The following is an 18,657-nucleotide window of genomic DNA, read 5'->3' as shown; positions in this document are numbered from 1 at the left end:
GATGAGATTTTGGCAGGTTTAGCCTCTATTTTGTTTTCATGGGTCACATCTAATAAAAATGTACCCTGGCTAAATTACTGATATTATAATCAACAAAGATTTTTGAACTTCACTGTTGAAGCTCTAGAAGGAATAACTTAACAACTGGGTCCCACATCTCTGATGGCCTGGCAGAACCGTATAGCTTTAGATGTGTTATTAGCCAAAGAAGGTGGTGTATGCTCTATGTTTGGTACTGAGCGTTGCACTTACATTCCCAGTAACTGCCCCAGATGGAAGTGTCACAAAAGCTCTGCTTAAACTCCAAAAATTTGTGTATGAATTATCTGAAAATTCAGGGATCCCCAACAATTCTTGGTCAGCCTGGTTCTACAGAATTGTTGGTCCCTGGACAGGAACCATTGCCTCTCTTTTCACTACTATCATGATCATCATTGCAGTACTTATTATAATTGAATGTTGTGTTGTCTCCTGCCTTTGTAATCTTATTGAACGACTTATCACTACTGCTATAGCTGAACAACGACCACACACTCAGCTTTTGCATTTGTCTGCCTCTGAACCCCTGATAACGAATGTTTCACCAGATGACTCTGACTTTAAAACTGACTCAGTTTAAATTTAATTTTATTCTTGGTGTTTCCTTCAGTAGCTGCTCTTTGTTTCATCCATGCTGTCCGAGTGTCATACACATTTTATTAATCTGAGAGTCACATATTTTATACAATATTTTATGGTTTGATGCTCTGCTAACATTTTCTGAAATTATCCACTTGATATTGATATTTTATATATATATCTTTATGTTTTAGCTAAGACTTATGATTTTCTGGGTGGTTTATTTTATTTTTGTTGAAAGGTAGTGACTGGCACCTTTCTTTTAGTGATCACATGTGTATGTGATCAAAAGGGGGAATTGTGAACAATATACAAATATATTACAGTGCTTATAAAATGTTCTGTTTCCCACAAAACAGTGTAATTTCTTGTTATCACAGAAAACTCAGACATAATGTTACATTTTGGCCAAGGTCACATTTCGCACTTCACAATAGCTTCTTTCATACAGGGTACGTAACACCCACTCTGGGATGATTTAAAACACTGGTGTAATCTGAAATTGTTGGACTCTGCATTTGACTCTGCATAGACTTTGCATTTGATTCTGCTTTGAATTTTGCTGTACGCTGCCTTTAACCCGACTGTACAATAAAAATCTACAGAACGATTCCCGAGCCTCTGCGCCTGTTCTTCATACAACAGAACAGAAACCGACACATCCTCTTACCTTCCTCTTGAGCTGTTGGATCTCAGCCTGCGTCACGGCATGTTTTATCTGGAGCTGTGAAAAAGTGACAAAGTTATTCTTAATGTTACCCACTTCTTAGATCGCTCTATGATGTAATTACACAAGACATTGAGTCCTTTATCTGTGCTCACCTCTTTGTACTTATGGGCCAGTTTCTCAGGGTCTGTCTCCAGAGGGGACATGTCCTCATTTTCAGCTAAGTCAAACACCTCGATTGCACTGGGATAGGACGGGCTTCCCTCTTCATCGTCATCCTCTTCTTCATCTGTGCCATATTCTCCACCCTGAAGATAAATTGTCAGAAAAAAACTATTCAAATTAAAAGAAATTACTTAGTTTAAAATATATCAGTAATTAACATTTACTCACAAAAAATCTATTACGAGAAGCACAAAGTGTATTTATGTGTTTATTGTGGTTCATTTTGTGATGTTGTTACTACCATTGACCACTAGATAGCGCTAAAGACCATACAATCCACACATCTAATGCCAGCTTCTCCAGACCATCTACATTTACCCCTGGATAAGCTAACTGCTAATATGGTATAAGCAGAATATTGTTGTTTTTTAAATAAATTGTTTATTTTACATAGATTATATCAATTATAAGTTATGTTACAATTGAGATAACATTTCTATAGACTAAAATATGTTCTTTCCAGTTTCTGTGTTTATGTTTATGTACAAGCTGGCTGGGAGTGGGAATTATCAAAAAAAAAGAAGAAAAAAAAGGAAATTTCATTTTGTGCTACTCAAAAAACCAAATGGCACTTGAGGAAAGAAAATATTCCATTTATAGTAGGCCACGTTTTCAAGCCAGACTTCAAATACTCCACATACTTAGATGTTTTTAATAGACTCACTTGGCGTAAATGCAACATCTTAAGATAGAAAGACTTCAGATAAATATTCTTATGAAATGGATAGTAACATGCTCTAGTTATGTGCTTTGAAAAATGTGAACTGCACAAAAATACAGCGCCACAAATTTAAAAACATTTGCAAAAATCAGGAAATCAAAATTACCACAAAGAGGTAAACAGAATATCAAACATGGTGCCTGTTATTGATTGTGATATATAAAGTATTGTATTAGGATTTAAAGGTATACTCTGTCACTTTTCTGGTCGGGGAGTTACACCACCTAACTGACTCTACAGAGAAGTTATTTATTTGCCTTGAATGGTCCACAGTATGGCTATTAACTTATCCATCTTGCATTTGTTCAATTACAGGTTTTATTGTTTTTATTGCTAAAATGACCATTAACCTCTCCACGTCTCCACAGATCTTACCTATAACTTGGCCTGGTAGCTTCACCTCCTTGTCTCCATGGGAATAGATAAGTTTAATGCCATGGTATGACATTCTAGGCAAAGCAATAACATCTATATGAAGCAGGCGGCTGACCTTCCACAAGAGAAGCTACATAGTGCAGCTTTAACCTTTGTCCTCATGGGTAAAATAGATAAGATAATGTAATTTGTAATATTCATAAAAAAAACAGCAGACAGTATCGTGGTAAAAAAAATATTGAAATTAGTTATAATTATATATTACTGACCTCTACAACTCAAATATGATCAAATAAATATTGTCCCTCCAAAAAATATTGAACAATAAGTCGATATAATAATTATCGTAACAGTGGTCATAATGTTTTATTGTCATATAGGATTTATTTATATGAGCTTTATTAAAGGCACAAGTGTGGACCATAGACTGTATAAAGTGGACTAAGCAAAATTACGACTATCGTAGCTAGCAATTATAGGGGCAAATTTGGACCCAAGTTCCATATCTTGATTTATGGACACAATAGCGAAATAAAAACCCCAGGATCATGTAGAGCGGGTTAATACAAACATTTTAAAACCAAAATGACGAGCGAGACAGCAGCAGTTATGAAGAGAGGGGTTGATAGTTTTTCAATAGAAAGTGAATTGGAGCCGATGGAGCCGGAAGCGTGCCCATGATCACTATTTGGATCGTGGTGGCTAACGGATTACCGGTAGCTATGTCCACTTATATATACAGTCTATGGTGTGGACACATGATCCATAGTTAAGGGAATAAAAAATAGTATGAATGCTGTAAACACAATTACAGTAAGTGTGGTGCAGTAAACCACAGACCTCTTGTTCGTCCATGTACTGATTATATCTCTGCTCCATCATCTCTCTCTGCCAGCGTTCCTGCTCCAGAGTCTGCTGGATCAGCTGGGCCACTTCGCTCTGCTCCCCCGGCTTCTCCCGACCAATCACAAACCTGGAAAGAGACAGTCAGCAATTTCAATATTACGAGGTATTTAAAGATTTTATAGTCTCAAATGGCAGTAAAATATGATCAAGTCATTAGTTTTATACACAGTTATGCTTGAGGTCTTAAAATGTGTGAGTGGGTTTTTATGGAGTGCTATGGATGTGGATGTAAGTAGGCTATACTAGAATATGTATAATTTTTAACTTATTCTTTACATACTTTCGTTCTTTCAACTTTATATTCATTATCTATTACACACGGGAAGATAAAGGGATATAACCTAATATCCTATGATTAACCTTTACAGTGTAATGTATTCCCATTAGTACCATGCACTATTTAACATTAATAATGCAATTTACAAATCTAATCTAATCAAATTTTTTATAACATGCAAACCGCCATCGGCAAAATTTTAATCCAGAAGTCTTTAATAATTAATCCCCTCAGTAATTAGTAAACATACAATTTAAAAAATCATATCTTAAATCCATGTATTAATGAATAAATGTGCTGGGTCCTTGAAGATAGACACAAAATGGCTGTTTCCTGTTTAGAGCTGAACAAAAGCCAGTCTCTATGGGCCATTTCCCTTCAAAGATTAAAAACAGCTCTAATCTCAAACCCATTGTAAGACCTTCATTCAACATCTTTAGCTTTTCTACTTCGCGGAACGGTCTAATTACTGGCAAGATATAAACAGTAAATGGGAAGAAGCTTCTGAAACTCATGCTTTAGCCATAGACTGTTATTAAGCTAACCACTGCAACCTTTCAATTTCTCTAGCAGCTCCACTGGCTAATTAAACGGCCGCTAACAGACTTCCTGCTTCGAGTGTCTGTCTATGTTGTCTGCCACACATTTTTATGAATAGGTCAACGCTCTTAAGCCATTCAAATCCACTGCAGCGGATTTATAATGCATGAGCTCAATGTGTGGAGAGCTGTGATCTTTGCTAGTCACACCACAGTAACTTTAACTGCAAGCGTGCTAAACATCATACCCTGAATTATGAATGAGTTTGAGAGAAAACAAAGGCGATGTGGCGTTCAAATACATCAAAATGTTTGAATGAAACTAATATTTAGGTACACCTAGTCATATTTTTACTGGTTTAATATTCATAAGACCTAAAAATTGCACTAAGGGTCAATGCTAATTAGCTGAATATAATTTTCTATGTGGAAGTTAGCATTAGCCACCATACACATAATAGCCTAGTGAAGAAATTGTAACATTAGTTAAAACTAAACAATAATAGGTGGTATCACGATGAAGAATAATATTGAAACGAGTCTATATTACTGACATAATAACCCTAAAATATGATAATCCCTGTGTTTTCAAAAAGTATACAGTAAAACTCTAAAGTACTTAGTTAGCATCTATAATCTACATATTTATTTGACTCTCTACAACTCAAAACTTATGGTACTACAAGAAATAAATATTGAAGTGTACATAAACCTATATTTATGTACACCAAGTCATAGTTTCACTGGTCTAATATTCATAAGACCTAAAAATTACACGAAGGTTTAGTGCTAATTAGCTAAATGTGGAAGTTAGCATCATCATTAGCCACCATACACATATCACAATAGCCTAATGAAGAATTGACAACACTAATGTAACTTTTCTGAAGGAGGGTCTGCCACCTGATTGTTCTGCAGTATGGCATTAAGTTGATCTATCTTGCGTTTTTTTCAGTCACGGGTGTTCTATTGTAACAAAAATATCCTGGGCATTCTTACAGTGAGTGGGGTTGCCCTTGGCCTACTGGCATCACCCGCTTGTCTACCTTGAATACTAGATTAGATAAGTTTAATGCCATACTGTGGAACATATCAGGCAAAGCAGATGGTGGATCCTATACCAGAAATGTTATATAGTGCACCTTTAAAAAAAAATAACAATACAAACATTGAGGAAAAATGTATAGGTTTGTACATTTGGTTCTGTTATGCTTAAAAAATATTATGTTTGATTACAAATTCTTACAGTTTACTTAAAATCTGGGCCTAAATATTTTTTTAAATAAAAATGTGGAAAAAAATGTGTTTTGTTTTCATAGGCACACAATTTGTCATGTCAAATGTTTCCCATGATCTGATGTACAGTTGGCAGGATGTGGTGGTGCTGACTTTGGCTCTACATCAAAAACACCAGTCTTGAGTGGGCGAAGACATATAAACACATGTTTTGGTCACAACCAAAGTGTATGGCAATGTCAAAGGAAGTGCAATTTTAAGACGAATCATCCCTCCTCTGACGTAATGCTAGTTTCAGAGAGTAGGATATCTTTGTCTTGGAAATTACTTATTACATTCATTTTTCCCATAAACTTGTCAAAAATATAAAGAGTTTAAAGGCAGGATAGAGGCTAATCAGTTATGTGGTAACTAGTACCCATTAAACAATAGTTTTCAGTTCTAAAAACACAATTCACACTTAAAATGATGCAAAATGTTTTATTAACTTAGTTTCAGCACCAGATTTTAAATACAAAAAATCTGATTAGCTCCCAGCAATCCTTAGAACTTAGACTTAGACGTGTTTTGGAAAAATGACTTGAAAATTTATTTCTGTGGTTTATCTTGTGGTGGGCGTTCACTGTTGACCTCCATATATGTAGTGAATTAGTTATGTAGTGGATTAGTTTGGAACCTTAAAACTAGTTCTAAAGCACTTCTGAAAAATATCTAATTGTATCTTTTTTAAACAATCTTTGAGAAGGGATTTTGGACTTACTGAAAACTGAAATATGAAGTGTTAAACAAATACCCCATGCATTTCAGAACATGTTTGTATGTCTACACTATAGGGTTAGCAGATTTGACATACAAGACCCCAAGGAGAAAGGATATTTTGTTGTTTGTGGACTTTATATTACTAAAATCACTGCATAGCTGCATAGATTTTGAATGAACACGCTTTTGTCACAGCTATAGCAAACCTAAAAGAAGTAATCCAGAGCAGCTTGAGCAAGTTGCAAGGTGTGATATTGTATACGTAAGTGTGAAAAGGTGTTGAAATCCAATGACATTCTGAGAATAATAAAGAAAGGTATTTTTAGCAGTTCTCACTTGACGGTTCCTGAGGTGTTCCTGAGTACGGAGGCTGCAAAGTTCTGAGTTACTCCCACCAGACTGGTCCCATCCACCTCCACAATCAGATCATTCACCTGGATCCTGGAGATAAGGAGAGAGGAGGAGGAGGAGGAAAGAGGAGGAGGAGAGAGGAGACGGTAAGCTATTGAAGAATGTTTTTTTTAGGCATTACTGGAGCTGTTCTGACTTATGTGAGCATACAGTATTGGAGGGGGATTATGACATAAGGCATTTCAAAGTTTGCTGAGATGAAAGAGGATTTTTAACATATTTATATTCAAATGGATACAAAGAGACATTTTGATATAATTTTATAAAGTGGACAAAAGGATCTTTTTTATTAGCGTTTGAAAACACAATATTGGTTTAGCTTATCTTATCACTACTGTTCAATTACTGGCCAATTTTATCTGACTTCAGTAAAAATTCAAGAGAAAAAAATACCACTACTACCCCTTTTACTTATACTACTAACAATATTTAGAATTTTCCTTTATTTTAACCCAAGTACAAGTTAGACAAATGGCTTGAGAAGAGGTCTCTAGTTTCTTTCCATTTTAATATGACTTAATTCACAGCTCTGAGGACTAACCTGCCGTCTCGGTGTGCAGCTCCTCCCTCTGTGACGGTCTTCACAAAGATGCCCAGTTTCTCCAACCCCATGTCTGCTCCCGCTCCCATCCCGATAATACTGATGCCGAGGCCATCGCTGTCTGAAAAGCAAGGAGGAAGTCGCTGTTTGTAAGTGCACAAGTACATTACACAGGCATTAGAAATTTCACTATAGATGAGCTGAATTGTTGATAAAAATATGATCAGTTTCACATTTTGTTTAAGGCAATTCTTCTTACATGTTTGTATCCAAAACATCTCATCATTTAACAGTGGTGGAAGAAGTACTCAATTTTGTTACTTAAGTAAAAGTACATATACAGAGGTAAGCAGTTATTCAAGTAAAAGTATCACATGAAATAATAAACTTAAGTAAAAGTATTAAAGTGATACAGATTTATACTGAACAAAACACTATAGTATAATGTCAAGACCTTCTAAATGTCATTAAAGCGATTACTGATGACATTTGAGAGTTTATTTCATGAGAGTATTTCCTTGTTTCTTCAAATTCCTCCTACTTCTTAGTTTAAAGTGTGTATCTGAATGGGCCCCTGGCTGCTAAAGAGAACTCGCCAAAAAGAAAAGTAATGGCTGAGGCAAAGGGCGAAGGGGTAGAATTGGGATTGGGCCAAAATGTGCTCAGTTTGTGTGTGGTTTTAAAATTTACAGTCATGGAGTATAACCACAAAATCAATTGAAACATCAAGTGGAGGCAAGTGGAGGAGCAGCAGTGTGCACATTAAGCCATTAAAATCGACTAGACTTTCTGTTCAAACCAGAACCACTGATTTATACTTTATGTGGACGGCTGTACACACTTTTATCAGAGCCTATCAATAAACTGGACAGGTAGTAAGTGATTCTTGCATTTTGTATGGGCTGATGTTTTGCTATTAGCTGTGTTCAATGAGAAAACCATGTCATGTGCAAAAGTCCAAGTAGGAATGGGCGATATTGATGTAGTGGAATATATATTATTTTGTTTACCTCAATAATAATGTTCAGACAATACTTATACAACAATGCATCAGGATTATGCTAACATTTGCCAGTAATTATTTTAGTTGAGGTTCAAGTCTAGCACAAAATGGGGATGGACCATAACATTAACCACTAAAGATTACACAAGACACAGCAAAAGAGAAATTTGATTCTTTCAACTGGACAAATGTTTTAGAGTGAAGATGTTAAGTTGCTCAACCAAGCCGCTTCTTCAGTTCTGGTCAGTTCTGGTGGACATTGCCTTATATTTGTCTAAACGGAGGAGCTGACTACACTGAAACACACTTACTTGTTTACAGTTTCTGTTTGCGTCACTAACTGTGAACTGTGCCTGTCTGTTGAACTTAGTGTAGTTCAATAGACTTAGCTAACAAACAAAAACTGTAAACAAATATGTGTGATAGTTTCAGTGTCGTTAGTTCCTCCCTGCATATAAATATAAGGCAGTGTTCACTAGTAATCTGACCAAAACTGAAGAAAAATTATGCTTTCACAAAATCACTAGCCTTTCCTCCAACGGTCATATATTTTCATAAACACAATAGCAAACTGTAGCTACTTGGCCTAAAATACACGATTTAACTATAGTGGAGGCTGTGCAATAAATCAAATTTTGATCCATGTGGAGATTCAGCCATTTCTAATCACAATTATATCAAGAGATCCCCATCCAATTTAGTCAATCAGTAAATGGGACTAAATTAAATCAGACTGAAAATGGGGATAGTTGAGTATGAGAAAAACAAACTTCATATAGGTCAGCTCTGTTCAAAAAGCATTAATTTTTACATATCACAGATCATGATTCTTTGCATTGTTTCAGAAGAACGAAGGACGAAGACACTGCTTCCTTTGTAATGTATGATAAAGTTATAGAATGTAGCATGAAGAACCATAACTCTATCTAAGCCCCTCTGTCCAGCATTCGCTCAGTCAAAAGTAAAGCTACGGTCCCAAAGGAGTAACATGGGTTATACACAGCACAGGGATAAAAATAGTATCGTAATAAATATATGATTGAATCTCCTGTTAAAGGGATACTTGCTAGAGATATGCATTACTACATTAAGATGGACAGAAAGCATAATTTATTTAGCAACTTACAGGACAGGAGTTAAAAAATAAGGGTTGCTGTTTTTAATTTTATTTTTAGGTTATAATGTGGCCAATTATCAACAATGACGTAAACTATAATGGTCTGTTCCACGTTGTGAGGTCATACAGTGGTAGTTTTCAATTTAACAGCTACATTTTACCATTGGTTCAGTAGAAATTTGGCAATTCCAGGGCTTAAAATATCCAAATGATTCTAGTGAAGGTGTATGGAGTTTAAAAACGCAGTGGAGCACTTCCTGTATTACCACATGACATCACAAGGTGGAACAGAGTGTTTTACTTTGAGTGTTTTTAGCCTAAATATGCAAGAATTGTCTGTTAAACATGAGCGAATGAAACAAAACTCAACTCCAGGTATGTTTGTGATGATGAAGCAAAATTATAGCATAGATCAAAAAATAAGTTCAAGCTTATGTCTGATAGACTTACTTAGGGAAATATTAAAACCTTTTTTAAAACTAAAATTAAAATTACAAATTCTAAATATATATTTCATTATAATGACTCAGAATATTCATAAAAACATAATAAGCCCTGTGCTGACCACCCACGTCGTTCTGCTGTAAGCAAAATAAACACTGGTAATTATTTGTGAGACAACAAGCCTCCGGACTTTGGAGAAAAGGCTTTGCAGGCAGAATTCTGACAGGTACAGATGAGCAGTGGGATTCACTATACTTTTTGCAGTCCAAAGGAAAAAAGGGAGACAGTATGGCAGATGTAGGTATGTGTATAGGTAGCTTGTAGAAGGGCCTGAGCACATATTTATATTATAGATCAGAATAGCTTATAATGCTGTTTCCTCATTGCAAACATACCTGGAGTTGTGTTTTTTTTTCATTCAAATGTCACACCAACCCTGCATATTTAGGCTGTGTTCTTCTCTCAAACTGAAAAAACTCTGTTCCACCTTGTGATGTCATCAGGTAATATAGGAAGTGCTCCGCTGTATTTTAAAACTCCATACAGCTTCACTAGATTCATTTGGATAATTTTAGCCCTGGAATTGCCAATCTTTACTGAATTAAAGGTAAAAGGTAGCTATTAACTTCAAAACTACTGCTTCACGACATCACAGAGCATTTTGAGCTTTGGAGATGTAGACAGACTAATAATAAAATATTGTTAGTGATATAATGAAACTGGTACAATGTGTCTGTAATAGAGATCAATCTATATGGGTTTATTCCTGGCTGATGCTTCGAATCCTGACAAATCGCTTTATCTCTAGTCTGTAAATCCTGGTACCTTTCTCGAGCTCCACGGGGAACAGGTCCAGCCTCTCCACCCTCTTCTCCAGCTCGTACTCCGCAGACGCCGCCATCGGGTCCACGTCCTCATTACGCCGGTCGTAGTCCTCGTTGGGATAGGTAGCAAACACCTGGAAAATAAACACACATGAAATAACCAAATCCCAGCTGCTTGGTCCATTAAAAACTCATTTAACATAAGACTTAGTGCATACACAGGAGAATATAACAAGGCAAGGTCGATAATGAAGAAGTGTAAACTTTAATTTGTTTTGCATTTTGAACTTAAAGGTGCAACTTTTCTGGTACAATGCCTGGTACCTAATTTTCTCCAAGGAGCTAGGCCAAGTCACAGTTCAGATCTGTGAAGAGGCAAACCTGCTCACAGCAAGAAGGCGTGTTTTTCAATGTATTTTTGAGCTATAACAACACCCGTGATTGAATAAATGCAAGATACAGAAGTTAAGGCCATGCTGTGGAAGCTTCCAGGTGAAACTATAAAGTCTCCATGGACATGAACAGGTGGGTGGAGAGTCCCTGTCTCAAGTGGAAGAGTTCAAGGATCTCGAGGTCTTGTTCATGAATGAAGGAAGGATGGAGCGTGAGATTGACAGGCGTCTGCAGTGATGCGGTCGCTGTATCGGACTCTCATGGTAAAGAAGGAGCTGAGTCAAAAGGCAAAGCTCTCAATTTACCGGTCAAGCTACGTTCCTACCCTCACCTATGGTCATGACCTTTGGGTAATGACATGGGAGGAGGCCCCAGGGAGGACTTAGGACATGCTGGAGGGACTATGTCTCTCGGTTGGCCTGGGAATGCCTTGGGGTCCCACTGGAGGAGCTGGAGGAAGAGTCTGGATTGAGGAAAGTCTGAGAGTCCTTGTTTAAACTGATGATCCGGGTAAGCAGAAGAAAATGGATGGATGGAGATGCAGGTACTACCAGGAAAGTTACATAGTGCACTTTTAAAAACAAATGCAATATAGCTTGACTTGTACAGTACATTGCAGTAACAGTAACAGTGAGTAATGGTGAATGGACGTAGCGTACCACGTGGCCACTCTACTGTTGCATTATATATGAGCACTACATTTACTTACAGTGTCAAACGATAGCGCTACTATAAAACTGCACAACATATTTCTTTCGTGGTTGGAATGCAAAGATCTGTAGTTAACAAGATGGCTACTACAATAAGTGGCATACATAAATATTGCAGCCATAATGTATCTCAAATGTATTGATCTTTTGACTGAAGGCTCCTCCTCAGATCCCACGGGCCGTATCACTCCACAGCTGTGTGTAGATCAAATACAGAGAAAAATCAATTAGGGCCACTAAAGATGCTCTGATATGGACAGGGAGAACTGCCCACAGTCAGTCTGGCACTCTGGCAGTTTGGATAAACACTAGCGGCATGCAAATTCTGAAAGTATGATAGGTATGTGGGAGGCATAGATAGGACGCCATTATCAATTAAAAGATATGCAGTGTGACTTTGGAGGGAAAAATGTGACTTTTTGTGTTATATGGTTAAAGGTGGATTGTTTATGTTAATGAAAATAATATTGAAATACTAAAAGAAAAATTCAAATCTGTCAACTGGACAAAAAGTTGTATCAGTGAAGATGTTTCTGCTCATCCAAGTACTTCAGTTCTGGTCAGATTACTAGTGGACACTGCTTTATATCATCACCAGTAACACCTGGATGACTGAGGATTACACAGGAAATATAGAAATCCGTTTTTATTAGATTTCAGTAAGACTAAATCAAATCTAATCGATATGAGGGAACTGTTTTTGTCATATCGTCCAGTCCTATTCTGTTATCAGTAGGTAGGGTTGTCAAAGAAATGTGCACCTATACTAAGTGATACTAAAACTACTATCAAAACTAGATACTCATTTGTGTAAGAGGTGATTGTGTTATATTGCATTCATTTATATGCTCAAAGAACACCCAGGACTTTCAATGTAGCATGTAGCCTGGTAGCATTACAGCCAGTGACAGTCGTCTAATATGGACAGTCACAGAGCCTACTTCCCACACTCTGGTCTCACACTATGGCAGTTTACATAAGCACCTCCAGCATGCTAATTCTGCAGCTGCTACTCACTCTCTTTCTCCCTCTACTCATTCTTTCTCCCTCTCTCTCTCTCTGTCTCCCCATGTCCCTCTCTCCCGCTCTCACTTTCTCTCTCGCTCCCTCTCTCCTTCAATCGCTCTCCTTCCCCCCTCTATCCCCCTTTTCTCTCTCCCTCTCTCCCCACTCTCTCTTTCTCCCCTCTCTGTCTCGCTCCCTTTCTCCTTCATTTCTCTCTCACCCTCTCTCTCACGTTCTTCTTTCTCTCACACTCTGTCTCTCTCTCTTCCTCTCTCTTCCCTCTCCTTCTTCATATCTGTCTCTCCATTTCTCTCATTCTCCCTCTACTTTTCTCTCTTCCTCTCTCTCACAATCCCCTCTCTCTCTCTCTCCCTCTCTGTCCCTCCCCCTCTTTCTCTTTAAAACCCCATTTAGTCTCTCCAGTGTGATTTTGCATGCACACCTAGTACTCTCGACCAGCCAAACTAATTCCACTCTTTTCTTCAGTCATTTGCCCACCATTTTCTCAACAACTTCAGCAGCAGCATTCAGCACAAGCGCATTTGAAACTGTAGTATAGTTAGCATTGGCCATATACAGTTTGGTAGTATAGACAGCTAGAGTATAGATACTCAGATAGTAATCAATAGCCTACTAAAACTTGACACTCCTTTGAACAAGTACAGTAGTAAAAAGTACACAAACAGGACAAAATCTGACCTTTCGTGAATAGTTTTACAACGGCCTTGATCTATATCAGAACTATTCAATTCAATATATTTTGCATAGCCCAAAAACACAACAGCAGCCGCCTCGAAGGGCTTAACAAAACTGCTGATTGAACGAACAGTAACTAGACAACTAAAAACACCACAAGGACATATTAAACATTGGCTAATACACTTCTACGGGGTGTTGATATCTAACACATAACATATTTAGATGACCATGTTAACTTTTATTGTTTTGGAAATGGTCTATTAGCCAAAGCAACATATAAAGATTTTGTGTAATTTGTTGCAGTTTCGCAGAGCGCCATCACAACACAAACAGCCTGCATTTCGCTAAAGAAACTGCTGTACATCTCATCAGGTTTGTGAAGTTGTACTTTATTGTTTTGTAGATTTATGAAAGGTGGTCGTGGGTGAGTGTGTGTGACGTAGGTTTGTGGGCTGAGAACTGTACAGACTCGTATTGCTAACCGTAACGAGGGTTCGAATAGGGCCCGGGAGAGATCACTAGATTACTCAAACATGCATGGATGACATTTAAAACAACTTGTTATCCAATTTACACACAAATGAATCTTGGCTTTAGACCTGGTTTAATTAGATCCTTATGTTTGTTTCTAGATCTAGCCTTGCTTAAATTGTAGAAGTATCTTGTAGTAACTCCCTTTGATCCATTATGATACCATTTGGAAATTCTTTTGGTTGTAACAAAGTGTGAAAAGTTGTATTTAGCCATCTCTTCTCACATCTTTTTTTTAATTTCACTCTTTACAACAGTGTCCATCTGTGTTATAAAGTCAGAGTACTTTCGCTCTGACGACACTAGGGCCTGTCGCCATGGCAACCCTCAGTATAAAAAATTAAATAAAAAACTTGTCTGTTTTGACAGCATCTTTTGAAACCGACCCAATCCCTGCGTTCACTAATGTATTCACACAATCGTTGTATTTTCAGGCACCGTTGAGGCTCACAAGCTTCTTATACAGTGCACTGTCACTCCTCCATACTGTGCAGGGAAGCCTTGAACGAAACACTTTTTATAATGCAGCACGATGCCTTTATTCTTACCTCTGAAACATTTTGTAAAGATTAGAGCTATAGCCTATATAGAGACAGTGTTTCTCATAGATTATAGTTGAACATATTACTTTTATTTGAATGATTCACTCTCATTCGGTTTGTGGAGTATTAATGTCACTTACTGCCCGTATTTAAACTTTTTTTTCAAGTTTCCTGATCTGAAGGTTGGTGGTTTGAATCCTGCTCGCGACATAAAGCATCTTGATTTTGCTATCATGCAAATAAAAAAATGGATCAAAGAGAAAAAAGTTGGACTAAACAAGAACTAGATCTAAAACAGAACAAACTAAGAACCAAGTCTAAAGCAGGAATATACAAATAAACTGACTAGCTAAGGTTCTAAACAACAATGAATTATCTTCCCTCAATACCATTTTATTTATGGCTCTAGACACGCACCAATACTATTTGATATCACCATATACATATTTCTTAAAGGTCCTATACAGTATTACACAAAATGGACTCGTGTGAGCTTTAAGCCATGCTAGAATATTGTTACCACATCAAAAACACAGCTGGAGTTGTGTTTTGTTTCATTCACACATGTTTTTGTAGTCCTGGGTCATAAGGCTATCTGCATCCCCAAAACTCAAGACGCTTTGTTCCACCTTGTGATGTCATGATGTGGTAGTTTTAAAGTTAACAGATACCTTTAACATTTAGTTCAGTCGAGATTCCAATCCTAGGACTGAAATGATCCAAATGATTCTAGTGAAGGTGTGTGGAGTTTAAAAACGCAGTGGAGCACGTCCTGCATTACCACATGACATTTAATTTGCATTTTACTGGAATTATGCAAAAATAATCATCTAAATTGCCGATTCACAGAGGACCTTCCTACAGATGATGACCACTCACTTGCGTCCACTCCAGCATGGCTTTTGATTTAGGTTACCTTTGTATTTAGAGGGATTAGCACAATGTGGATTATCGATGGACAAAATACAGTGGTTGCATGTTAAGTAACCCTGCATGGAGCATATACAGACAGCCCACCACAAACGTGCGTGCGCTGGGGGTAACTGCTCACGTGGCACTGCTCAAGTCTTGAGGAGGGCACAGCTGGTGAATCCATAGTGCCCTGGTTTTACGCCCGCAACCAGCCAATCCCTGATCAGCAAGCATATACACTGCAAAAAGTCATATGTACAGTTAAGATTGAAAAATGTATAAGATCTCGTCCTACAAGATCTCGCGAGAACATTGTGCAGAACAATTTTTACCCCTGAATTTACATCTGAAATGAATTTTTAAAAAGTTAAGAGCTCGTCTCCCTGGTATTTGGTTCAAGCTAAGCAGTAGGCATGTCACGATAATTACTATATCGACTTATCGTTCTATATATGGAAGTTGGAATAATATTTTTGGGGGGGTCAGTATCAATCATGTGAACATTTTCTTTGCACTACAGGGACATTTTTTGACCATATGATAAGATTTAAGCCATAGAAAGTTGAATTAATAATTTCTATGACTCATTACAGATGCAAGCAAAGTACTTAAGTGTTTCTTTCTGATGTTTATTTATTGTAGCTTTTCTTCTCTTTCTTCTCTGTTTCTTCTCTTAAAAATTGGGTCTCATCCCATCACTAACCGCAGTGTTTGTTTTGAGGTAACGCAAATCCATTCATAATAAAACTGATCAAAAAAGGTTGCAAAATGAATGTAATATATAATCTTAAAATAAGAACATATATAATAGAGTTCAACAGTTTTTGCATATATAGTCTCAACACTGATGTAGTTAGAATATCATCCTTATGATTATAAAAAACTTAAATGTTGTCAATATCGATGACCCATATGTCTATATTAATTCAAAACAGGAATCTTATTTGTGTCTCTGCGTTAATTTACCTGTTAAAATTTATTTCTGATTGGTTACTATATTTTTTTCTACTCTCAAAAGAAATATTAAGCATCAGTATTTGAATATTCAAAAAACAACAACACCAAGTTACTAATGTCTGTCTAAAATCACAAACATTTTTCTCTCTATTTCTTCTTTCAAGCAAATCTGACAGCAATCTGACAGTAAGAAAATGGCACCTAGAAACAAGATAAACCACAACAAATCCACAAAATTCAAATTCAATCAGTCAATACATTTTTACAGTGAATGCCTGTCTGTATGCATGCAGCCCCTAATCGGATGTATGTCATGACCCACGCCCTCTGGCAAGTTCACAAAGACTACCATGCAACTGATACTGGGATTTAATTAACACTTTCTCTTCCAAACAGTAGACTGCTAGCATGTCCACGTGGGTTCAGCCAGTGCAGCATACGTAAGCTAATAGGATTTATAGGTTAAGTTGGGTTCATGTGCTGCTACTACATTTGACAGGCCTATATAGTGCAAAAGAGATAGAGGTAAAACTTCTATGGGGGTATTTTGGGGTGGGTGGTAGGTGTTTGGTTAATATCTCTGCAAAGTAATTTAAAGGGCCCATGTTACACTATATTCTGATCTATCTTATAATGTTGTTTCCTCATCAAAAACAACGCTGAAGTTGCGTTTTGTTTCATTCACACATGTTTAACACACAAAATCTGCATATTTAGCTTGATTCTTTTCTCAAACAGAAAACACTCTGTTCCACCTTGTGATGTCATTCAGTAATACAGGAAGTGCTCTGCTGTGTTTTTAAATTCCATACACCTTCATGAGAATCATTTGGATAAGTTCAGCCCTGGAACTGCCCATCTCTATTGAAATAAAAGGAGCTGTTAACTTGAAAACTGCCACTTCCTGACATCACAAGGTGGAACAGAGCATTTTGAGCTTTGGAGATGTAGACAGACTAATAATAAAAAGTTCCAAGTATGTTTTTGAGGAGGTGACTTGATTATAACATGTCTTAAAGAGTCAATTCTGCGTAATATTGAACATTTAAACAAAAAAACAGACACATTTCAATGCCTTTTTTAGCAACAGAAATGACTTATGTAAATATTCTCTTTTTGACATGCTAATTTGTAATAATTAGTAACATAGGCTTAATTATAGGTGGACATTATGTATATTTACAGGTTTACATTTTTACAATATGACTTAATCTCTCCATTTTAGTTATTCTTAGTAACATGTGGCAATGTTTTTTTTTTTCCCAGTTCACATTGATCTCACAATTAATGCATCAAGTGAATGCTCCAAATAGAACAATGCAAACTAATTAGTATTCATAAATATTTGCCATAAATCAACAATACGTATATGTGAGGTCTATAGACGGTCTGTGAATGTGAGGTGGCAGTGCTTAGAAGAAGACAAACATTGGGATTATCGGGTGGAGGAAGGGGAGGAGGAGGGTGGGGGTGGCAGGGATGGGGAAGGACGCTGCTCCAGTTGTTGCAGATAGTAGGTCAGAGGAGTGAACAGATGGCCAGGAAACTCCCACCCTCCCTCTCTCTCCTCCCCTCCCCTCCCTCTCTCTCTCTTCTCCCTTCCTCTGTCTCTCTCTGCTCCCTCCTTCTCTCCCTCTCACTCCTCTCCTGCCTGCTTCACTCCCTTTCTCTCTCCTCCACCCTCTCTCTCCTCCTTCACTTCCTCCCCCCCTCTCTCTCTCCCTCCCTCTTTCTCTCCTCTCTGCCTCCCTCCATCGCTCTCTCCTCCCTGCCTCACTCCCTCCCTTGCTCTCCCGGGTCCCTAGCTCTCTCTGTTTCCTTCCCCTCTCTCTCCCCCTCCCTTCATCTCCATCTAACCTCCCTGCCTCACTCCCTCCCTCTTTCTCTCTCCTCCCTTGCCCCCCTCACCCCTTCCTCCAGTCGCTATGTCACTCCCTCACTCTCTCCTCCCTCCCTAGCTCTCTCTTTCTTCCCCCTCTCTCTCCCTCCATCTCTCTCTCCTCCCTCTGTCTTTCTCTCTTTCTCTTCTTCCTTGAGCTTTTCCTTTCTCTCCTGTCTCTCACCCTCTCTCTCCCTCTCTCTCCTCCCTCCTTCTCTCTCTCCCTCTCAGGGATGTCGTACTATGACTCAGTGGGTAGTGCCAGTTTACCATCCAAAGCACCCACTTGAGGCTATAAAAATGTACCTTTTAGAGACAAGTGTCTTCTAACAAAGCACCAAAATGCTGATGGAGAACGGCCAAAAA

General features: G+C 37.7%; 1 protein-coding gene across 1 annotated transcript in view; it reads right to left on the bottom strand.

Annotated features, from left to right (window-relative positions):
* ppp1r9bb (protein phosphatase 1, regulatory subunit 9Bb) overlaps positions 1-18,657 on the bottom strand; it is a 58,049-nt gene that overhangs the window by 23,379 nt on the left and 16,013 nt on the right. Inside the window, exons 3-8 of the mRNA XM_033984907.2 lie at positions 10,665-10,797; positions 7,276-7,396; positions 6,660-6,764; positions 3,447-3,579; positions 1,441-1,593; positions 1,289-1,342 (exon numbers count right to left, since the gene is read on the bottom strand). Coding sequence (XP_033840798.1) covers positions 1,289-1,342; positions 1,441-1,593; positions 3,447-3,579; positions 6,660-6,764; positions 7,276-7,396; positions 10,665-10,797 — 699 coding nt within the window. The remainder of the gene's footprint in view (positions 1-1,288; positions 1,343-1,440; positions 1,594-3,446; positions 3,580-6,659; positions 6,765-7,275; positions 7,397-10,664; positions 10,798-18,657) is intronic.

The sequence above is a fragment of the Periophthalmus magnuspinnatus genome, chromosome 19 (genome assembly GCF_009829125.3).
Source record: "Periophthalmus magnuspinnatus isolate fPerMag1 chromosome 19, fPerMag1.2.pri, whole genome shotgun sequence".
Lineage (NCBI taxonomy): Eukaryota > Metazoa > Chordata > Actinopteri > Gobiiformes > Gobiidae > Periophthalmus > Periophthalmus magnuspinnatus.
Note: the sequence above shows the minus strand (reverse complement) of the source record. Positions and strands in the feature narration are given on the sequence as shown.